This window comes from Anolis sagrei, chromosome 11 (assembly GCF_037176765.1).
Source record: "Anolis sagrei isolate rAnoSag1 chromosome 11, rAnoSag1.mat, whole genome shotgun sequence".
NCBI classification, from domain to species: Eukaryota; Metazoa; Chordata; class Lepidosauria; order Squamata; family Dactyloidae; genus Anolis; species Anolis sagrei.
This window is the reverse complement of record NC_090031.1, coordinates 1,590,126-1,613,635: the sequence shown is the minus strand read 5'-3', so window position 1 is coordinate 1,613,635 and position 23,510 is coordinate 1,590,126. Positions and strand designations below refer to the sequence as shown.

At 46.1% G+C, this 23,510-nt stretch overlaps 2 protein-coding genes across 3 annotated transcripts in view; one reads left to right on the top strand and one right to left on the bottom strand.

Moving 5' to 3' along the window:
• ZBTB26 (zinc finger and BTB domain containing 26) lies at window positions 1-8,965 on the bottom strand. The gene is made up of 2 exons (XM_060757597.2): window positions 8,855-8,965; window positions 1-3,334 (listed from the first exon to the last, which is right to left on the bottom strand). Exon 2 carries the CDS (start codon window positions 3,322-3,324, stop codon window positions 1,960-1,962), a length of 1,365 nt encoding a protein of 454 aa, XP_060613580.2. The 5' UTR covers window positions 3,325-3,334; window positions 8,855-8,965; the 3' UTR covers window positions 1-1,959.
• Window positions 8,966-9,051: 86 nt separating this feature from the next.
• Window positions 9,052-23,510, top strand: part of RABGAP1 (RAB GTPase activating protein 1) — a 94,385-nt gene continuing 79,926 nt past the window's right edge. For both annotated transcript variants that reach the window (XM_067471755.1, XM_067471754.1), the window contains exon 1: window positions 9,052-9,195. The gene's annotated coding sequence lies outside the window, so the exon portion shown is untranslated. The remainder of the gene's footprint in view (window positions 9,196-23,510) is intronic.

Here is a 23,510-nt window from a genome sequence, read left to right as displayed (position 1 = left end):
TTTCACAAGAAAAGGTTTAATTGTTCATTAGCTGCTCCAGAATTTCTCTCCACCAAATAGACTGTAGAGAAGTGGGGGGCCTGAAGCTGAGCGTGGCTGGAGATAAGGACACAACCTGCTCAACGTTCTGGAGCTTTGATATCTTTTCCGAATAAGAGCTCAAAGGAGGGGAACACAGTAGCTATCTCGTCCTTGAACGATGCCTTCCTCTATCCCTACGTCCCTAACTTCGCTTCTAACTACTTTCTCGAGTGCTGACAACAGATTCTAAGCACCATACACACACACACAAACGTAACACAGAGAGGACATGGCTCCAGGCCGGAAGAGGGATGGATGGGGGGGGGGTGACATTTGGGAAGGGCAGACGTGGGTGAAAACAGAGGAAGGAGAGGCTGCAGTCCACTCTTGCAGGTCACTCTTTGGGGCAACAAAGACACAAGACAATGGAGACATGCGACGCCAACCTTTCTAGTCTAAGCACATCATTTCCACGGGCCTGTGTGGGCAAAAATGAGCCTGAGAAGAGTCAAGAGCGGGATCCCTGAAACTCTAGCTTTCCACGTTATTGGGGTCTGGCTCCCAGCACCCCCTGACTGGAAGGGTGAGGATACTGGGAGCTGAAGTCAGAGGAATCTGGAGGGCCAAAGGTTCTAGAGCAGTGGTTCTCAACCTGTGGGTCCCCAGATGTTTTTGGCCTACAACTCCCAGAAATCCCAGCCAGTTTACCAGCTGTTAGGATTTCTGGGAGTTGAAGACCAAAACATCTGGGGACCCACAGGTTGAAAACCACTGTTCTTGAGGAAAGAAGAAAAGGCAACTCAGCCAAAGCCAAACAAGACCAAGCTTCCTCAGCGGTTTTCGCCTGTCTCAATTAGGAGAGGAACTTAAGGGGTTAAGAAAAGGTTGGGCTTTGCTCCCACTTTGAAGCAGGGGTGGGCAACTGGGATGGGTTGGGGAGTGGGGTTTTTCCCCTGGGGAAATCCAGTGTCTGTGAAGACTGCCAAAAAAAGCACCCTACAAAAATCTGTATGTGGCTGGAAGTCACCTCATTTTGAAAAATGACTGTTTTCAATAAAATAAACTGGATTATATTTTTTGTTGGGGGGGGGGGGGGCTTCAACTCCTGAAACCACGGAAACCTCTGCCAGAGAAGGAAGTCCTGGGGGGTTTATAAAAAGCTGCATGAGGGTAGGAAGTACAAGACGGGCAGTACCCAATTTTTTAAACAAACCGTACAAAGTTAAAAATTGCATAACAGTCTTATCAAATATCAAGAGCTTACAGTGATCCAGTGCTTCTTCCCCCTTGTCTTTCCAAAAGCCCAGGGTGGTTATTTCTGTTAATTAGCTTAAAAACCCATTTTAGGATCCTAGAGTTGGTGGGCCATCCAGTCCAACCCCATTCTGCCAAGAAGCAGGAAAACTGCATTCAAAGCACCCCCGACAGATGGCCATCCTCTGTTCCAAAGCAGACAATCCGGGTTCCATTTTGGCAGTGCAGAAGGGGCCTAAGACTCCCCGCCCCAAGGCCCCTTCCACACAACTGCATAAATCCTAGAATCCTAGAGTTGGAAGAGACCTCATAGGCCTTCATCCAGTCCAACCCCATTCTGCCAAGAAGCAGGAAAATGGCATTCAAAGCACCCCTGACAGATGGCCATCCTCTGTTCCAAAGCCTCCAAAGAAGGACCCCCACCACACTCTGTGGCCCAAGTGTAGAACTGCTTTTTGGAGAAACATCCAAGCCACACTACAATATGTGGATTTGGCTAATGTCACCAGTAGAAGGGGAACGACCCTTCAGAATCCCCAAACGGAGGAATTCCCCTTCAGGTCAGAGCGGCAACCATTTTGGGTCCAACCCCGCTTTCTCATCCGACTGGCTCCCGTGTTCAATGCCCAAAACACCTCCCTCCACAGTCCTTCGTCTCACAAAGCTCCCGTTTGGAGCCCGCTTTCAATTCACGCAGGCATTTTCGCTCCGCAAACTGAGCACGGCTTGGGCCAGCTTCCCCGCATCCAGCACCTGTCCGCCGTCGCCGGGCGGGCCACCTTTGGAGTCCGTCCCAGAGCTGCAGCAGCTGAAGGAGTCGAAATCCACGGCGACGTCCTGGACGTTGCGCTCGTTGGCGTTGTCAAAGCTGTTCTTGCCGTGGAGCTGCTTGAGGTGCTTGCGCAGGACGGGCTTGTGGGCGAAGACCATATCGCAGTAGTTGCAGCGGTGGGGCTTGTCCCCGCTGTGGAGGTTGAGGTGGTCCTGCAGGGAGCACTTCTGCGAGAAGGTCTTCCCACAGATCTTGCACTGGAAGGGCTTGATGCCGGCGTGGACCCGCATGTGCCGGTGGAGGTTGCCCTTCTGGGTGAAGGTCTTGCCGCAGAGGAGGCACATGAAGAGCTTGTGCATCTTCAAGTGGTTGGCGTAGTTCTCCAGGTGCCGGAAGACTCGGGTGCACTTGGGGCACTGGTGGTGCCACTGGAGGCCCTTGTCCAGCCCCCGCGGGTTGGGGCCAAACATGTCCTTGGAAGCCGCCAGCAGGTTCTCACCCCCGGCGTAGGAGAGCGCATAGTTGTGGAGCTGGCCCTGCTCCATCTCCCCAACCCGGTTCTCCACCGTGGAGTTGATGAGGGAATGCTGGGGCTCCGATGAATGGAGGGAGCTTTGCTGCTCCGAGGAAACGAACGGACTCTGGTCCTTCTTGCGTCGGACTTCCGAAGCCTCCCCGATGGACTCCACCTTCACAATCTGGATGTCGCTGTCATCCATGTCCATGCTGTCGTCCTCGGAGGGCTGGATGCAGGGGGAATCTGCTTGCAAGGAATCTTCTTCATCCTCCTCCTCTTCTTCCTCCTCCTCCTCCCCACTGGTCTTCGGTTCTGAAGAGTTCGTCTGCCGCGGGCTCTCCTCTTTGCTCTCGAGCGGCGTCGGCGTCTGCTTCGGCTTGATGAACTTCCACAGCGCCTGCGTGCATCGCTTCACGATGTGGCTCATCTGGAGGAAGCTGGCCGCGGTCAAGTAGTTCACCAGCTCCATCTCGGGGAACTCCAGGACGCCGCTGTAGCAGGAGAGGAGCAGCTGCCGCCCGACCTCGGCGCTCTGCAAGATGGAGATCTTCACTTCCCGGGAGTCGTTCAGCAGGAACTGGTCTCTCAAGAAAGGGGAGCCGGCGGCAAAGACGATTTTGTGGCCGTGGACCTCGAGGTCGTCGATGCGGATGGTGACGTCGCAGAACTTGTTCTCCTCTCGCAGCTTGTCCATCTTCTGCAGCATGGCGTCGCCGTAGTTGTCAAACTGGAAGTGGAGGCTATCGGCTCGGTCGGTCATGTTGACAAACCTGAAGGGAAAGCAATGACAGAGACCCAGGGAATGATTTTCCTATATCAAAATGGAATAATAATCATAATAATAATATTTATTTTTGTATCCTGCTATCAAGGGCAAGATGGATGGATGGCATCCTTGAAGTGACTGGACTGACCTTGAAGGAGCTGGGGGTGGTGACGACTGACAGGGAGCTCTGGCGTGGGCTGGTCCATGAGGTCACGAAGAGTCGGAGACGACTGAACGAATGAACAACAACAACCATTTCCCCAAAGGGACTTGGGGCGGCTTACATGGGACCAAATGTCCGTAAGACAATAAACAAACAATCCATCAAACAAAAACACAATTAAAATAAGAACATAATCAAATGGAACACCACCGAGACCTGAGGTTCCAGGCTCAGCGATGAGACCAGGATCCCTCCCAAGCTGGGTCTTCAGGGTATGTATGTAATAATGAATCCCATAGCTCTTTGTCCTCCAAAGCACTTTACATTTCCCTGACTCAGCTTGTATGCCCTCCACAAACACTAGCATCACCTTTCGTTCATGGCCCAGCATGATTTCCAATTTTAACTCTACATTTGGCCCTCCCACTGTTTTAATCATGTGTTGCTTTTTAATAATGTTGTGTATTTTATTGTCTATGCTTTTTAATTGCTTGTATTGATGTTTTATTGCTTGTGTTGTTGTGTTGGGCTCGGCCTCATGTAAGCCACACTGAGTCCCTTGGGGAGATGGGAGCGGGGTACAAATAAAGTTAATAATAATAATAATAATCAGGGAGAGTGTAATCCTGACTATATCCTAGTGTTTCCCAATCTGGGGGTCAGGACCCCTGTGGGAGGGGTCGCCAGAGGGGTTGCCAAAAGCCATCAGAAAATATGTATTTCTGATGGACTTAGGAACCCCTTTGGAAGATCTCTCTGCCTGTCCTTCTCTTCCTTTTTGGTGCTGCTGAAATACAACTCCCAGAATTCAAAAACAGTCCCCCAGCCCCATGAGTATGTAATGTTGGCCATGAAGATAGTGTGCCAAGTTTGGTGCAGATCCATCATGGGCTGGGTTCAGAGTGCTCTTTGATTGTAGATGAACTATAAATCCCAGCAACTCCAACTCTCAAATGTCAAGGTCTATTCTCCCCAAACTCCACTTGTGTTCACATTTGGGCATATTGATAATTCGTGCCAAGTTTGGTCCTGATCCATCATGGTTTGAGTCCACAGTGCTTTCTGGAGGTAGGTGAACTACAACTCCAAAACTCAAGGTCAATGCTCACCAAACCCTTCCAGTATTTCATGTTCATCACAAAAGTTCTGTTTGACACACTTGGCACACAGGGGTGTCGCGAGAGAGGTGACATAGGGGTCACCAAAAACCAATCAGGAAACACAGTATTTTCTGTTGGTCAGTTGGGTTCTGTGTCGGAAGCTTGGCCCAATTCTATCGTTGGTGGAGTTCAGAATGCTCTTTGATTGTAGGTGAACTATAAACCCCAGCAACTACAACTCCCAAATGACAAAACCAATCCTCTCCAAGCCCACCAGTAATAATAATAATAATAATAATAATAATAATAATAATAATAATCTTTATTTATACCCCACCACCATCTCCCCAAGGGGACTTGGGGCGGCTTACATGAGGCCAGGCCCAGCAATACAGTAATAAAACAATATACAACAGAACACAGCAAAATAAAATACAATACAAATCCATTTAAAAACACACCAACAATACAAATTCACAACATTTAAAACATAGAAATTGGTCACATTGGGCAGGCCTATTTGAATAGATTTAACAAATGTAAAAACACTGGTGAGAGAGCAATGTAATGTGTCTAGACAGAGGATCCGAGAGGTAGAGTAGGATGTGATTGCAATGGCAGGAAAATAAAGTGCTACCGAGGGCCATTTTACAGAGGTAAGTCAAGTCAGGGTATTATTGTTCATTCATCCATTGAAGGTACACTGGAACAGCCAGGTTTTCAAGCTCTTCCTGAAGACTGCCAGGGCGGGGACTTGTCTAATATCTCTGGGGAGCGAGTTCCAGAGTTGGGGGGCCACCACAGAGAAGGCCCTCTACCTCCAGAGTTGGGGGGCCACCACAGAGAAGGCCCTCTACCTCGTCCCCACAAGTTGTGTTTGTGATGGGGGTGGAAGCGAGAGAAGGGCCCCTCCAGAAAATCGAAGAGATTGTGTTTTCAGATTTGGGTGTACTGGGTATTTGTGCCAAATTTGGTCTGGTGAATGAAAATACATCTTGCATATCAGATATTGACATGACGATTCCTAACAGTAGCACAATGACAGTTGTGAAGTAGCAACGAAAATAATGTTATGGTTGGGAGTCACCACAACATGAGGAACTGTATTAAGGGGTCAGGCATTAGGAAGCCTGAGAAACACTGTTGAGAACCACTGTTTGGCCTTATGACTAACCAGGAGGACCTCTGTTTTGTCTGGATTCAATTCCAATTTGTTTGCCCTTATCCAGACTGTCACAGCTGCCAAGCAATGATTCAGGACCTGGACAGCCTCCTTAGCAGCAGGCGGACAGGAGTGATAGAGCTGGACATCAACTGCTTAAAGGTAGCATCAAACTCCAAAACTCCGGATGATCTCTCCCTGAGGCTTCATGCAGAAGTTAATCCACTTTATCTGTTTTGAACTGGATTAATTTTGGGTTCTCCTTATTTACATTTTTTTCTATTGTGACCCCACCCACGGTTTTATCATTTTACCTCGTTCATTTAGCCTGCTCATTCTGTTTGATTTTATATTGTTGATTTGCTTTATTTATTTTATTTTGCTACTTGTACGCATTTTATTCTGATGTAGTTTTATTGTCTGTATTCTTTATTTTGTTTTGCTGTATTGTATCTTTGGGCTTGGCTTCATGTTAGCCGCCCCGAGTCCCCCGTGGGGAGATGGTGGCGAGGTATAAATAAAGATTATTATGATTTGAGTTTACACAGCCACATAATCCAGTTCAAAGCAGACAATCTGGATTCTATTTTGGCAGTGTAGAAGGGGCTTAAGACTCCCCCCAAGGCCCCTTCCACACAACCGCATAAAATCCTCGAATCCTAGAGTTGGAAGAGACCTCCTGGTCCATCATCCAGCCCAACCCCATTCTGCCAAGAAGCAGGAATATTGCATTCAAATCACCCCTGGCAGATGGCCATCCAGCCTCTGTTCAAAAGCTTCCAAAAAAGGAGCCTCCAACACACTCACTCTGGGGCAGAGAGTTCCAGTGCTGAACGGCTCTCAAATCCACATTTAATTGAGTCCACACAGCTGTATCATCCGATTCAATGACAGATTAGAGAGATTGGCCAAAACTAACAAAATGAAGTTCAACAGGGACAAATGCAAGATACTCCACTTTGGCAGGAAAAACGAAATGCAAAGAGACAGAATTGGGAACGATGAGGCCTGGCTCGAGAGCAGTACGTGTGGAAAAGATCTTGGAGTCCTCATTGATAACAAGTTAAAGATGAGCCAGGAATGTGATGTGGCGGCAAAAAAAGCCAGTGGGAGTTTGGCCTCAGGCACCAAGAGTGTCTAGATCTAGGGAAGTCCTGCTCCCCATGCTCTATTCTGCTTTGGTTAGACCACTTTACCTGGAATATTGTGTCCAATTCTGGGCACCACAATTCAAGAGATAGCTTGACAAGCTGGAATGTGTCCAGATGAGGGCGACTAAAATGATCAAGGGTCTGAAGAACAAGCCCTATGAGGAGCGGCTTAAGGAGCTCGACATGTTTAGCCTGAAGAAGAGAAGGATGAGAGGAGACATGATGAGGGCCATGTATAAATATGTGAGAGGAAGCCACAGGGCGGAGGGAGCTGATCAAGGGCCTGGAGAACAAGTCCTATGAGGAGCGGCTTAAGGAGCTGGGCATGTTTAGCCTGAAGAAGAGAAGGCTGAGAGGAGATATGATGAGGGCCATGTATAAATATGTGAGAGGAAGCCACAGGGAGGAGGAAGCCAGGTTGCTAACGGGAGCGGCACTCAGGGAACATACCACTCCTCTGCTGAACCAGCTCCACTGGCTGCCAATCCGCTACCGGGCAGAATTCAAGGTGCTGGCTTTAGCCTATAAAGCCCTAAACGGTTCTGGCCCCGCTTACCTCTCCGAACGCATCTCCACCTATGAACTAACTAGAACATTAAGATCGTCTGGGGAGGCCCTGCTCTCGATCCCGCCTGCGTCACAGGCGTGCTTGGTGGGGACGAGAGACAGGACCTTCTCAGTGGTGGCCCCTCGGCTATGGAATGCCCTACCGGCAGACATCAGACAGGCACCTTCGCTGCTGACGTTTCGGAGAATGGTTAAGACCTGGCTTTATGAACAAGCGTTTGGCTAAGCAGTGCAACCAATCAAAGGAAGACGGTAAATGGAACATAGGAATGGCACAAGGATTATGAGAACGGATCTGATTTCAACTGAGGCGTTATGTTATGTTTGTTTTGTGATTTGTCTTGTTTGATTGTTAATTGTTGTGGATTGATGCTGTTGATCTTGTTTGTTGCATTGTTATGTTTTAATTGTACTGACACTGTTTGATAATTGTACCATGTAAACCGCATTGAGTCGCTTATTTGGGCTGAAAAATGCAGTATAGAAATAAAGCAAATAAATAAATAATAAATAAATAAGGAGCAAGCTTCCTTTCTGCTTCCCTGGAGAATAGGATGCAATGGAGCAATGGCTTCCAACTACAGGAAAGGAGATTCCATCTGAACATGAGGAAGAACTTCCTGACTGTGAGAGCCGTTCAGCGGTGGAACTCTCTGCCTTCCCCGGAGGGAGTGCGGTGGAGCTCCTTCTTTGGAAGCTTTTAAGCAGAGGCTGGATGGCCATCTGTCAGGGGTGCTTTGAATGCAATATTCCTGCTTATTGGCAGAATGGGGTTGGACTGGAGGATGGCCCAGGAGGTCTCTTCCAACTCTAGGATTCTAGAACTTCCTGACTGTGAGAGCCGTTCAGCAGTGGAACTCTCTGCCCTGGAGGGAGTGTGGTGGAGCTCCTTCTTTGGAAGCTTGTAAACAGAGGCTGGATGGCCATCTGTCAGGGGTGATTTGAATGCAATATTCCTGCTTCTTGGCAGAATGGGGTTGGACTGGATGATGGCCCAGGAGGTCTCTTCCAACTCTAGGATTCTATAACTTCCTGACTGTGAGAGCCGTTCAGCAGTGGAACTCTCTGCCCCGGAGGGAGTGTGGTGGAGGCTCCTTCTTTGGAAGCTTTTAAACAGAGGCTGGATGGCCATCTGCCAGGGGTGATTTGAATGCAATATTCCTGCTTCTTGGCAGAAAGGGGTTGGACTGGATGATGGCCCAGGAGGTCTCTTCCAACTCTTGGATTCTATGAACCTGGGCTTGAATCTAGCTGAGGCTCCTCCAGGCCTTGGGCCTCCTCTGCCCCAAACTAGAACTCCCATCAGGCCCCAAGGAGGGCAATTGGGGAGGCACACTCTCTCAGCCTCCGAGGAGACTCCCCCGCGCCTCGCAGGCCTCACCTCCGCCCCGGCGTGGAAGCAGAGCGACAGCCGGCCTCCCCCTCCTCTTCCTCCGCCGGCGCCGCTGCCTTCCCTCCTTTCCCTCCAGGAGGCGGGTTGCCCTTTAAAAAGGGACCGGAAGTGCCTTTGGCCGGAAGTCCAAGGGAGAGCCCAGAGCGGAAGTGACGACACCTAACCTCTTCCGGCACCGGAAGTAGGCCGCGCGGCTTCCGGTTTGGGCGCCCCCCGTCACGTGACGGAGGGGTTGGGCGCTGAAAGGAAAGGAAGGGAAGGAAAGGAAGGGAGGGACGCCGCAGGACCCCCGAAGGCCCGCCGCTTCGGAGGCGGCGGAGGAGGGCGAGGTGAGTCCGTCCGCCCGCCCGCGAGGGGGAAAGGGCCCGGCCTAGTCTGGCCTAGGGAGCGGAGGAGAGGCCCCTGGGGAGGCCTCCCGGCGCGGCCTGAGGGAAAGAAGGAGGGAGCTGCCTCGGGGAGGATTGGGCCTCCTCACGCCCTTCCTTGGGGCTCCTGCCTTTGCCTTCCTTCTCCCTTCACCATCTCCCTTCTCCCTTCCATTCCCTTCTTTTTCTCTTTCTTTCTCTCCTTCCTCCCTCTCTCCTTTTACCTCAGTCACCATCTCCCTTCCTGCCTCCCTTCCATTCCCTTCTTTTTCTCTTTCTCTCCTTCCTTCCATCTTTTTCCCTTTCTATTTATCTACCTACCTACCTCCCCTTCCTTCCGCTACCTTTCATTCCCTTCTTTTTTCCTTCCTTCCTCCCTCCCTCCTTTTCCCACAGTCACCATCTCCCTTCCTTCCTTCCTTTTTCTTTCTTTCCCTTCTTTTCCTTTATTTCTCCCCTTCCTTCCATTTCTTTTTCCCTTTCTATTTATCTACCCACCTCACCTTCCTTCCGCTACTTTAATTCCCTTCTTTTTCTCCTTCCTTCGTTCCTTCCTTCCTCCTTTTCCCACAGTCACCATCTCCCTCCCTCCCTCCTTTCCATTCCCTTCTTTTTCTCTTTCTTTCTCCCCTTCCTTCCATTTCTTTTTCCCTTTCTATTTATCTACCTACCTACCTGCCTCCCCTTCCTTCCGCTACCTTTTATTCCCTTCTTTTTTCCTTCCTTCCTCCCTCCCTCCTTTTCCCACAGTCACCATCTCCCTTCCTTCCTTTTTCTTTCTTTCCCTTCTTTCCCTTTCTCCCCTTCCTTCCATTTCTTTTTCCCTTTCTATTTATCTACCCACCTCACCTTCCTTCCGCTACTTTAATTCCCTTCTTTTTCTCCTTCCTTCGTTCCTTCCTTCCTCCTTTTCCCACAGTCACCATCTCCCCCCTCCTTTCCATTCCCTTCTTTTTCTCTTTCTTTCTCCCCTTCCTTCCATTTCTATTTCCCTTTCTATTTATCTACCTACCTACCTGCCTCCCCTTCCTTCCGCTACCTTTAATTCCCTTCTTTTTCTCCTTCCTCCCTCCTTTTGCCCCAATCACCATCTCCCTCCCTTCCATTCCCTTCTTTTTCTCTTTCTTTCTCTCCTTCTTTTCCTTTTCCTCTTTCTATTTATCTACCTACCTCCCCTTCCTTCCACTACCTTTAATTCCCTTCTTTTTCTCCTTCCTTCCTCCCTTCCTCCCTCCCTCCCTCCAATTGCCTCAGTCACCATCTCCCTTTTCCTCCCTTCCATTCCCCTCTTTTTCTCTTTCTCTCCTTCCTTCCTTTTCTTTTCCCTTTCTATTTATCTACCTACCTCCCTACCTCCCCTTCCTTCTGCTTCCTTTAATTCCCTTCTTTTCCTCCTTCCTTCCTCCAATTGCCTCAGTCACCATCTCCCTTTCTCCCTCCCATTCCCTTCTTTTTCTCTTTCTTTCTCTCCTGCCTTCCTTTTCTTTTTCCCTTTCTATTTATCTACCTACCTACCTACCTCCCCTTCCTTCCGCTTCCTTTAATTCCCTTCTTTTTCTCCTTCCTTCTTTCTTCCATTTCCCTCAGTCACCATCTCCTTATGTCTTCATTCTTACCTTCCTTCCTTTTTCTTCCATCCATCCTCCAATTGCCTCATTTACCATATCCCTTCCTTCTTTCTCTTTTTCCTCTTCCTTCCTTCTTTTGCCTCAGTCACCATCTCCCTTCCTTCCCCTTCTTTTTTTCTTTCTTTCCTTCCTTTTCTTTTTCCCTTTCTATTTTTCTACCTACCTACCTCCCCTTCCTTCCGCTACCTTTAATTCCCTTCTTTTTCTCCTTCCTTTCTTCCTCCAATTGCTTCAGTCACCATCTCCCTCGCTCCCTTCCATTCCCTTCTTTTTCTCTTCCTTTCTCTCCTTCCTTCCATTTCTTTTCCCCTTTCTATTCATCTACCTACCTACCTACCTCCCCTTCCTTCCGCTACCTTTAATTCCCTTCTTTTTCTCCTTCCTTCCTTGGTTTGCCACATTCACCATCTTTTTCTGTCTTTATTCTCACCTTCCCCTTCTTTTTCTCTTCCTTTCTCTCTTTCCTGCCTTCCTTTTCTTTTTTCCTATCTATTTATCTACCTACCTACCTCCCCTTCCTTCCGCTTCTTTTCATTTCCTTCTTTTTCTCCTTCCTCCCTTCCCTCAGTCACCATTTTCCTTCCTTCCCCTTCTTTTTCTCTTTCTTTCTCTCCTTCCTTGTTTTTCCCTATCTATCTAACTATCTTCCCTTTCTTCTGCTTCCTTTTATCCCCTTCTTTTTCTCCTTCCTTCCTCTGTTTACCTCATTTACCATCTCCGTCTTCATTCTTACCTTCCTTTTCCTTCCTTCCATCTAGCCTCCATTTGCCTCATTCACCATATCCCTTCCTTCTTTCTCTTTTTTCCTTTTCCTTCCTTCCTTCTTTCCTTTCCTTCTTTTTCTCTTTCTTTCTCACCTTCCTACTTTCCTTTCCTTTTCCACCTATCTACCTTCCCATCCTTCCACTTCATTCCTTTCTTTTTCCCCTTCCTTCCTTCCTTTGCCTCATTCACCATCTCCCTCTGTCTTCATTCCTACCTTCCATCCATCCTCCATTTGCCTCATTCACCATATCCCTTCCTTCTTTCTCTCTTTTCTTTTCCTTCCTTCCTCGATCTGCCTCAGTCACCATATCACTTCCCTTGCCTTCCTTCCTTCTTCTTATATCTTCCCCTTTTTCTTGCTCTTCCTTTCTTCCTTTCTCTTCTTTCCTTCCCTTCATTTCTTTTTCTCTATCTTCTCTTTTTCCTTCTTCCCTCTCTTCCCTTCTTTCTCTCCCCTCATCCCTTTCATTGCTCTTCCTTCTCTCCTTTTCCCTTTCCCCCTTTATGTAGCTTCTCTTCCTATCATTCCCTTCTTTTTCTCTTTCCATCTTCCTTCCTCCCTCTCTTTTTTCTTACCCTCGCCTCACACCTTTCCCCTTTTCTTGCTCTTCCTTCTTTCCTTTTCTTTCCCTTCTTCCTTTTCTTCCTACCTTCCAAAACACCGGGAGAGCCCAAGTTGGCCCATGCCTGCTTTATGCACACACCCAACAGCCAATGTGCTGCACATGACAGACGGCCATTTAACCTAGCCATAGCCAATCCTCTCCCTTCCTTCCTTTCCTACCTCTCTGCTCTGGCCCTTAAGGGGGTAGGTTTCTTTTTAGAGACCAGTTATTTCAAGTTGTGTAGTGAAGTTCCTGTGTGCCAAATTTGGTCCAGATCCATCAAGCCATAGAGGAGCCTTGGTGGGACCAACCAACATACATACATAAATCTAGGATGAAATGGTCACCAAATGAAAGCATTCTTTGGGTGGTGGGCAGGAGGGTGTTTGGGGAGGACATTGGCAGGGCCCTTGAACATGTATGTCATTGGCAGGAGTGCTTTTGGTGGCTCCTCAGTGGGTTAAAGCTTGTCTGTGGAAGTGGGCACCCCAGCCATATACACACACAAACATTTTAACTTTTATTAGGCCTATTGATAATTTATTTATGTATTATATATTTACATATCTGATTACTTTTGATGGGAAACGAGAGAGCAGCACATGTTCCTACTGTTAGTGATACTGTGATTTATTTTCTTGCTTCAGAGGGGAAATGGTGAAGATCACCGCTCTTTCAGTTGTTGCCCCCGTTGTGTGTTTTTGGTTGGTTTGTTTTCGTTGGGAGGAAGTGGTGAGGCCTATCGTGGTTATTGTTATCATCACTGGCGGTATCATTTTTCTGTTTCTATCATCCTTATGATCAGGGTAGGTTTAGATATTTGGTTTGGTTCCTTGCGAGAGGCGACGGGGGAGTGAACGACAGCCTTCGCATTTGTGGTTTTGGTTTTCGCAGGTCAGGTTATTCGCAGATTTAGAAGGTCCTTTCTAGGAGTCTAGCAACAACTTTATTTATATTCTGCCCTATCTTCCTAAGAGGACTCGGGGCACATTCCAATGGCAAGAAGGCAAACATTTAGTGCCTAATCTATATAAATAAAAATGTAATGTTCGTTTGTGGGATTTACATAACTCAAAAACCACTGGGCTTATTGATACCAAATTTGGACACAATACACCTGTCAGGCCAACGAGTGACCATCACTCATAAAAACACTGAAAAACACAGCGGAAAGGACTTAAAAAGCCAAAAAGAAATTAAAAAATACATTACAAACGCATGTGCAAAACTATATATATATATGCTGAAAAATACAGCAGAAGACACTTAAAAAGCCAAAAAACCTCCAAAAATTACATTACAAACGCATGTGCAAAACTATATATATATATATGCTGAAAAATACAGCAGAAGACACTTAAAAAGCCAAAAAACCTCCAAAAATTACATTACAAATGCATGTGCAAAACTATATATATATATATGTATATATATGCTGAAAAACACAGCAGAAGACACTTAAAAAGCAAAAAAACCCCAAAAATTACATTACAAACGCATGTGCAAAACTATATATATATGCTGAAAAACACAGCAGAAGACACTTAAAAAGCCAAAAAAGCCACAAAAATTACATTACAGACGCATGTGCAAAACTATAAATATATGCTGAAAAACACAGCAGAAGACACTTAAAAAGCCAAAAATTACATTACAAACACACGTGCAAAACTGTATATATATATATATATATATATATATATATATTCGCTGAAAAACACAGCTGAAGACACTTAAAAAGCCAAATTAACAAAAACTACATTACAAATGCATGTGCAGAACGATGGGGATGGCTTGTGAAAACAATAAATGGCCATTCCACAAACGCCACTATCACCTTCTGTCCATGTCCCAGCATTATTTCCATTTTAACTTTACATTTGGCCTTCCCACTGTTTTTAATTGCGTGTTGTCTTATTGATAATGTTGTATATTTTATTATCTATGTTTTATTTTAATTGCTTGTACTGTTGTTGTTTTGCTTGTATTGTTGTATTCGGGCTCAGCCTCATGTAATCCGCACCGAGTCCCTTGGGGAGATGGTAGTGGGATACAAATAAAATGTTGTTGTTGTTGTTGTTATTACAAATACAATATCAGCCATCTAAGACACAGCATAGACCAGTGATGTCAAACTGCATTAATTCTACAGTGTAGGTGCACCCATTTATTAAATTTGGGGAGTTGCAGGTCCTGGTGAGATCATTGTGACCAAAAAGCAGCGTTCATCTCCTGGACCTTACTATATGTGTCTTTGCTTTATTTTGTTTTCTGCTTCTCTAATTGCTACAAGTGCTGAAAGGGTGTATATTTTGTGGCTCTAAAAGGTGAACCAAAGAACAGGAAACCACAGAATATTGAGATACTTTCACCCCTTGCACAATGGTCTCAAGAAGTTTCAAAATGCGGTTGCGCAAATGGAAGGAGGAGGGATTTTTTCTTTTACTGGTAAATCTGTATTTGTGGATGCATCTCCAGAACCAGAGTACAGCTCTGGAATGGCCTTTAAGCGTAGCACATTTTAAACATGTTGTCATTCGTAAGAGTAATCTAATCATCATTGATCCCTTTTGTCTTTCTCATATTCGGTGTGTGGCAGGTTGCACAAAGAAAGTAATTGGCAAATAGAGAACGTTCCTGATTTTCCGGTTCCATGTATTTATTTATTCAAGCCAACTATTAATGGCGTGGATTAAACCAAACTCTGGCAGGTGTGTTTTGAAATATATAAATGGATGACTCTACCGGGCTGGTGAATGGTTCCACTTTGAAGCCTTGGAAGCTGTGAAGTGATACTTTTCCATATATGAGAGACGGACATCCATCTCTGAAACAGGGCCTGAAAATGATAGCATATCTTAGGGAGCAGACTATGTTATCTAATACAGATGTTGGAGAAGTTCAATTTATTGTCAAAAGGCTGTCATGGCTGGAATCACTGGGTTGTTGTAGGTTTTTTCAGGCTATATGGCCATGTTCTAGAGGCATTCTCTCCTGATGTTTCGCCTGCATCTATGGCAGGCATCCTCAGAGGTTGTGAGACCTCATAACCTCTGAGGATGCTTGCCATAGATGCAGGTGAAATGTCAGGAGAGAATGCCTCTAGAACATGGCCATATAGCCTGAAAAAACCTACAACAACCCACTGTTGGAGGAGTTATTTTGAGTGGTCTCATTATGGCTTGGGGATTCTGGTCCTTGCAGTCCTATATCTAATCTCTCCTTTTTGGGCAAGGTTCTGGAGCAAGTGGGGTCTTCTCAACTCCAGGGATTATTGGATGAAACCCATTATTTTGATCCCTCGTAGTATGGTTTTAGGCCTGGCCATGGAACGGTGACGGCTTTGGTGGCCTTGGTGGATTATCTCCTCAGAAAACTAGACAGAGGGAGTGTGTCCTTGTTGGTTCTCCTGAACATCTCAGCGGCTTTTGATACCATCAGCCATGGTATCCTTTTGGAGCGGGTTTCAGGAGTGGGTCTTGGGATCATTGCATTGCAGTGGCTCCACTCCTAACTGGAGAGCTGCACCCAGATGGTCAAGCTGGGGGACACCTACTCGGACCCCTGGCCATTGTCCTGTGGGTTCTCACAAGGTTGCATTCTATCCCACATACTTTTAAATATCTACATGGAACCCTCTGGGTGAGGTCATCTGGAGTTTTGGAGTTCGGTACCATTTGTAAACAGATGATACTCAACTCTATTACTCTTTTCCACCAAAATCCAAGGAGGCCCCCCAGATCCTGGAGCAATGTCCGGCCACTGTGATGGACTGGATGAGGGCTAACAAGCTGAGGCAGAATCCAGACAAGACAGAGGTCCTTCTGGTCAGTTGTGAGGCCAATCAGGGTATAGGTTGGCCATCTGTGCTCAGTGGGGTCCCACTCCACCTGAGGAGACAGGTCCACAGCCTGGAGGTCCTCCTGGACTCAGCGCTGATGTTGAGGCTCAGGTGTCAGTGATGGCTGGAAGGGCCTTTGCACAGTTAAAGTTGTGTGCCAGCTGCACCCATACCTCGAGAAGATGGACTTGGCCATGGTGGTTCATGCCTTAGTTACACCCAGATTGGATTATTGCAATGCACTTGACGTGGGGCTGCCTTTGAAGACAGCTCAGAAACTGCAATTGGTGCAAAGATCGGCAGCCAGGCTACTAGCTGGAGCTAGCTATAGGGAGCACACATAGAAACAGATCCAATTGGTAACCTTTGTATTTATGATGCTTGAGCTGCAAAAAATTGCAGTTTAATTAGTCCTGAGTGCCAGCATTTGTCCTTCGTTTCCTGCCATCTGCAGTGATTGAGTAGGCTTAGACTTTTCGTTGCCATAGGAGGAGAGAAAATGCATGCAGGTGAGCTGGCTGGCAGACAGAAGGTGTGTGGCAATCTTCTCCTGCCAGCTCCCGGTGGGCTCGTAGAAATACTTGCAGACTGATCAATTTTGCAGATTTCTTTGACATGTTTGCCTGGACCGATTGTGGTATTCCTCCTGGAAGGTCGGAGATTCTCATTTCCTCTTTCAAAGTGACTTTGCAGAGGCTCTGGGGGCTCACTTCTCAAGAGAGAATATTGTTTTTTTACGGCCTCTCAAGCTGATTAGTCAGTCCTCTTTCTCGTCAGGCAAGAATTGATTGGGCAATCCTAGAAGCGAACTTTAAGCAGTTTAGGAGAGAGGGAAAGGCAGGCGCCTGGGGATTGCATTGATTCTTGACCCTCCTGTAAATGCTATTCCTGATGAAAGCTTGCAGGCAGACAGCTGTGATACGGGTGTATATACAGTTGAAGCTGATTGGAGCCACTCGCTCGGGGCCTGACCTCAGTGCTGTGTTGAGGAAGCATTGTATTCTAACTTGCAAGCCAAAAAGTCACAATAGTGTGACGAGTCAGATGCTTTAGGTCAAAAGAGCTGGCCTAAAGAGAGGGCTTTGCCAGGCGACGTTTCCTCCACCAGCTGTGAAAATAGCATGCTATAAGCCAACCGTTGAAAGAGAGGAAGAGGGGAAGCTTCATACAGAAGAGGTTTCGTGGATGCAAAGTTATCCTGATCTATGTCCTCTCCTTCTAAATGAATAATAATAATAATAATAATAATAATAATATACTTTATTTATATTCTGCCCTGTTTCTCTGAGGTCACAGGGTGGATTACAGAACATATATACAGTAAACATTCAATACCGTTATACAATTAACAAGGACAGACAATACATAAACACAGGCATGGGCTTTCCATTTTTTCCCAACTTCGACATCTGGATGTGGTGCTCAACTCCGGCCACGTGGAATTGCTGTTGCTCCATCTTCCATGCTAAAGAGCTTTGTTCCTAAACTTTCTCCTTGATTGAATCACCGGCCTTTTTCTGGAATTTCCTTATTTATTTATTATTTATTTCGGGCACTTCTACCCGCCCTTCTCAACCTCCAAGGGGGGACTCAGGGCGGCTTACAACTGGCACAATTTGATGCCAACAATTCAACAGATAAAATACATAACAACAATAACCACAATAGTTAAAACATTCAATTAATAAAATAACAACTAAAAAGCCAATCTAGTGGCCAACGTTCACCGATTTCTAAAAACCGTAAGTCCATTCAGCATTACCATAGTCCTTTCCAAATTCTGGTCATCATGACCTTGTCAGTCTGCCAGATTACCCAAAGGCCTGGTCCCATATCCATGTTTTCAGCTTCCTTCTGAAGGACAGGAGAGATGTTGATGACCTAATTTCCCCGGGGAGTGAGTTCCACAGGCGAGGGGCCACCACTGAGAAGGCCCTTATGAGTGCCTTAAATACCTCTCTGCTTTAAACCAGTACCTATTTATCTACTCACATGCTGTTTTTGAACTTCTAGGTAGGCAGAAGCTAGGCTAAAGGCCTGGAGCTCACCCCTATCTGGGCTTCAAGCTGTCAACCTTTCGATTGGCAGTATTAACTGCAGCTGGCAGTTAACCTGCAGTGCTAAAGCCCAGCAACTCTTCCTGGCATTGTTCAGGTTATTACCAACAAAGCCCTGAACGGTTTGGGACCCACCTCCCTTCATGACCACATCTCCTACTAAAAACCTGCACGATCTCTTCGATCTTCCAAGGAGGCCCTTCTCTTGCCCCTTCCCCTATCACAGGCTTGACTTGTGGGAACAAAGGAGAGGGTTTTCTCCACTTTGGTACCTCACTTTTGGAACTTGCAATCTAGGGAGATCAGGCAAGCCCCCACCCTATTTTTATTTCTATTTTTATTTATTTCATCTACTTATACCCTGCCCTTCTCACCCTGGGGGGGGACTCAGGGCGGCTTACAGGGAAGGCACAATTAGATGCCCAAATCACACAACAAACAATACAAAATATAACAATTCAACAATTAAAATAAAACATCAATACCTAATAAAATCATAAAAACTATCTCATGTCAGAGTCCATATATCAGAGTCCATATATCCATTCCATTCCATTGTCCTTGTCTATCGACAGGTCCTTTAGTTAGTTGTCAGCATGGCCAAAAGCTTGGTCCCACATCCCTAGCTGCCTTTAAGAAAGATCTAAAAACCTGGCTCTTCCGATGTGCCTTTGGAGAGGGACTACTCAACCCATCTGATCGTTTTAACCTGTAGCTGCCCTCAGAACACCTTCCCCTTGTTATTGTGTGATCAATTATGTTGTATTATTTTGGGCTTGGCCTCACGTTAGCTGCCCCGAGTCCCCTCCAGGAAGATGGTGGAGGGTTATAAATAAAGTTTATTTATTATTATTATTATTATTATTATTATTATTATTATGGCACCGAAAAACCTACTAGCTGCATGATTTCTCCCTTCTCCAACTTCTAAAAGATATTCCTGCAGATGCTCTAACCATCTTCCATTTCCTGTCTCTCCCTCTCCTGCCTAGTGACCTCTTGTGGTTGCATCTGAGTGCAGCTACATAAGGCTCATCTTTTGGTTTCTGGTCCCCAAAGGGGTAGATTTTTCAGTTGAAATCCTGCCAGTATTTTTAATTGGATAATGAGGTATCAGATGTTTCACATGTAGTCCAGATCCATGAAGCCATGATGGAGCCTTTGTGGTACAAACATACATACATGCATTGGCTTTTATAGCAAGAGAGCAGGCAGGTGCAGGGTGCCTACAAGTTTTCTGTGGGCATAATATGTGCCCCCTTCAAAAGTCAATTGGGTAAAGGACATTCCAATTTAGCAGGTTAGAATGAGAGAGAGATGTGTCATCGCTGCCTGTCCCCACCCTCTTCTGTAGTTGCTGAAATGGGATAGACCTCTGGTGCAAAGATAAGGGTGGGATGAAAAGCCTGCTGCTCCTCTGCTTCTTATCCGCCCGCTGATCTGCTCCTTGCTTGCTTTTGTTGTCTGCAAATCCCCTGCTGCTGCGTGGTTTCCTTGAGTGGGTTTTCCAACTTTTCAGAGGTATAAAAATAAATGCGGGTTCCACTTGCACGTGGGCCATGTTGGGAAACCACCATCTGCTTTGCGTATTTGCTTTGCAAGGGCGTTATTTTTAAACGGGCTTTGGGAAACAAGGCACGGTCTCCTTCCTTTGAAGCGCAGCTATTCAGGAATGCCCTCTTGAGCTACCCTTGGACTTAAGTCAGCCGTTGCGGTTTATCTCTTGGCTTGGATTTGTTGCAAGTCCCGAATCAGGAAGAAGGACAGCATAAATGCTCTGAAATGTTTACAACATCTTTGCACAATTAGAAGCAGAAAAACAGTGTATAAAGGCTGGGCTGTAGCACAGCTGGTTAATCACTAACAGCAATAACTCACTGCCGACCGAAAGGCGGCAAGTTCGAAGCCTGAGTCGGGTTTGAGCTCCCGACTGTCTTCTGGATTACAGAACACATATACAGCAAACATTCAGTGCCATTATACAATTAACCAGGCAGACATAAACAGAGGTAAAGGCTTTCCATATTTTCCCATCTCCGGCATCTGGAGACTGTGCTGTCACTCCATTTTCCATGCTGAGGAGCTTTGTTGTCCATAGACATCCTCCTGATCAAGTCTCTGGCACGTCCTTATGGATGCCTTTAATTATCTCTCCGCTTAAAGCATACCTATTTATCTACTTGCATTGTTTTCGATCTGCTGGGTGAGCAGAAGCTGGGGCTGATGGTAGGAGCTCACCCCGACTCGGGCTTGAACCGCCAATCTTTTGATTGGCAAGTTTTTCTGCAGCATAGTGATTTAACCCGCTGTGCTGAAGCCTGGCCTGCTTCTATTAAGCGAAGACTGCTGGTGTAAGGGATCTATTTTATTTGTTTACATATTTATTGGTGCCCCACTCTTTATCTGAAAATGTCAGTGGGCTCCAGGCCTGAGTTATTATTATTTTCTTACTGTTGTTTTATTCATTTCCACCTTGTTTTCACCCCCGGCGTTGGAATTTAACAGTGGTGTGCAGAATATTTAAGCCAGTGTTTCTCAACCTTCCTAATGCCACGACCCCTTAATCCAGTTTCTCATATTGTGGTGACTCCCAACCATCACATTATTTGCTTTGCTACTTCACAACTGTAATTTTGCTACTGCTTTGAATTGCAATGTGAATATCTGAAATGCAGGATGTATTTTCATTCACTGGAGCAAATTTGGCACAAATACCCCATATGCCCAAATTTGAATACTGGTGGGGTTGGCGGGAGGATTGATTTTGCCATTTGGGAGTTGTAGTTGCTGGGATTTATAGTTAACCTGTAAACAAAGAGCATTCTGAACCCCACCAACAATGGAATTGAACCAAAGTTGGCACACAGAACCCCCATGACCAACAGAATATACTGGAAGGGTTTGGTGGGCATTGACCTTGAGTTTGGGAGTTGAAGTTCGCCTGCATCCAGAGAGCACTTGGCACGGATACTCCATATGCCCAAACGTGAACACTCATGGGGTTTTGGAAAATATACCTTGAGATTTGGGAGTTGTACTTGCAGGGATTTGTAGTTCACCTACAATCAAGGAGCATTTTGAACCCTAACAATGATAGAAATGGGCCAAACTTCCCACACAGAGGCCCCCATGACTAACAGAAAATACTGTGTTTTCTGATAGTCTTTGGTGACCCCTCTGACACCCCTCTGACCCCTCCAGGGGTCCCGACCCTCAGGTTGAGAAACACTGATTTAAACCAATGGAAATATGTACAGAACTGCCAGCATAAGTACTCATACAAGTTATTTTCCAATGCAGTTGTCTTATTGATAGGGGAAAAAATCATTTAAAGGTTGGTTAAAAGGCAGGAGATAAATATGAACGAGGCAACAAGCATGGACACGCCCAGTGTAGTCGTTTCATGTCCAAAGAGAAAGATTTTCACTTGCATTGGGAAGGCAGCAAGGAAGGAGCCATTTGGGGAGGATCCGTCCCTGAATTGCAGCATTGTGGAAACATCATAGGGGAAATGCCTTGTATGGCGTTCAAGGTTGTAGGGCATTGGCTCTCCCGCACCGTGAGGGTCAAGCTGGAGAGTGTTTTGGGGTTTTCCACTGTATGAAAAAGGAGGCTTTGTTCCAATCCAGTTTCATTGGTCCTCTTGCATTCTTTATCAAGAAACTCCAGACAAACGGAAGTTGCCCTCTTTCTCACACCCAGAAATATTTTTCTTCTCCCAGTTGGACTTAAGGGCACATTTATGGAGCAAGAACGGGAGGAAGTTACTCCCAAGCTTACCAGAAATACCCTGATTGGCTATTGTGCAAGAAGCAAGCTAGAGAATGAGTCCACTTTAAATCTGGTTGCAGAATTCTGGGGTTTGTAGTTTAGTGAGGCTGTTAAAGCCTCCTCCCTAAACTACAAACCCCAGCATTCTGCAGGAGGCTGTGACCAGATTTAAAGTGGATCCGTTCTCTAGTGTGGTGAGTTCCTTAGTCTCCTTACATTGTATTGTTGAAGGCTTTCATGGCTGGAATCACTGGGTTGTTGTAGGTTTTTTCGGGCAATATGGCCATGTTCCAGAGGCATTCTCTCCTGACGTTTCGCCTGCATCTATGGCAAGCATCCTCAGAGGTAGTGAGGTCAGACATTACTACCTCTGAGGATGCTTGCCATAGATGGAGGTGAAATGTCAGGAGAGAATGCCTCTAGACCATGGCCATATAGCCCGAAAAAACCTACAACAACCCACTCCCCTTACATTCACTGTTATCTTGAAAGCTGTTTAAAAAAAATTGAACGAAACATGCAGAATAATAATTATTTATTATTTACAGTATTTATATACCACCTTTCTCACTCCTTGGGGGACTCAAAGCGGTTTAAACATAAATAATGGCAAGATTCAATGCCTTACGTTGGGCACTGATACAATGCCAATACAAACAATTACAATAGTAAAACCACAATTAAACGTAAATCACAATTAAAACAATACATCAACAAGCATTAAAACAATAAAACAGAATAATCACAGGATGTCTTAAACCTACACCTGTTGATAAACTCTGCAAGCTAGCTGGCATTGCTCCCCTGATGTGCGATGAGAAGTTGCTTCTAAATGTGAGAGAAATAAGGTTGACCACTGTGAAAGCCACCCACTACATGGCTACCAGCCTCCTCCCAGTAGACTCAATTCAAGGGAAAGCTTTATGAGCACCACCACTCTTGGCGTCCCCCCAGCAACACCAAGGGTATCCCTCTGGACAGCTAGACGAGGAAATCCCAACTGGATGGCCCCCCACGAGAGAGGGTCTTCCTCCAGGGGCAAACCAAGAATGGGCAACCTGGAGGTCCCTGAATAGACTCAGAAGTGGAGTGGGCTGATCAAAAGTCAACCTGGCAAAATGGCACAACCTGAAAGGATCCCACACCTTATGTGACTGTGGAGCAGAACAGACAACTCCGCATCTGTATGCTTGTCCACTATGCCCTGCCTCATGTACAGAGGAAGAATTGTTGGAGGCTGCAGACAATGCCGTTGCTGTAGCCCATTTTTGGTCATAAGATATTTAGCCACCTGCACTCATTCTAGTTTTATTGGTTTTATACTAATTTATGCAATGCTTTTGATATTAAATAACCTTGAAAGCTTCTATATTAGCTGGTGTGCCTCAGTGGGAGAAAGATCTCAGTCTGTGAGAAGGCCTCAGTGTGAGGTAGGCCTTGGTCCCTTATGGAAGGTCAAGGCCTCTTGTGTAAAGCTACTGGGTGAAGCTCTAGTGTGAAGGTTGAACTTTGTTTGTGACATGGAGTGAGTTCTTGTTCCCCAAGCCTTCAAAGCTCTTGAGGAATAACCTTGAAAACTTCTATATAAGATGGTGTGCCTGTAGCTTGGTAG

What these genes read in the sequence shown, in the direction of transcription:
- ZBTB26 (XM_060757597.2), bottom strand. Translation starts at nt 3,324, where the DNA reads ATGACCGACCGAGCCGATAGCCTCCACTTCCAGTTTGACAACTACGGC.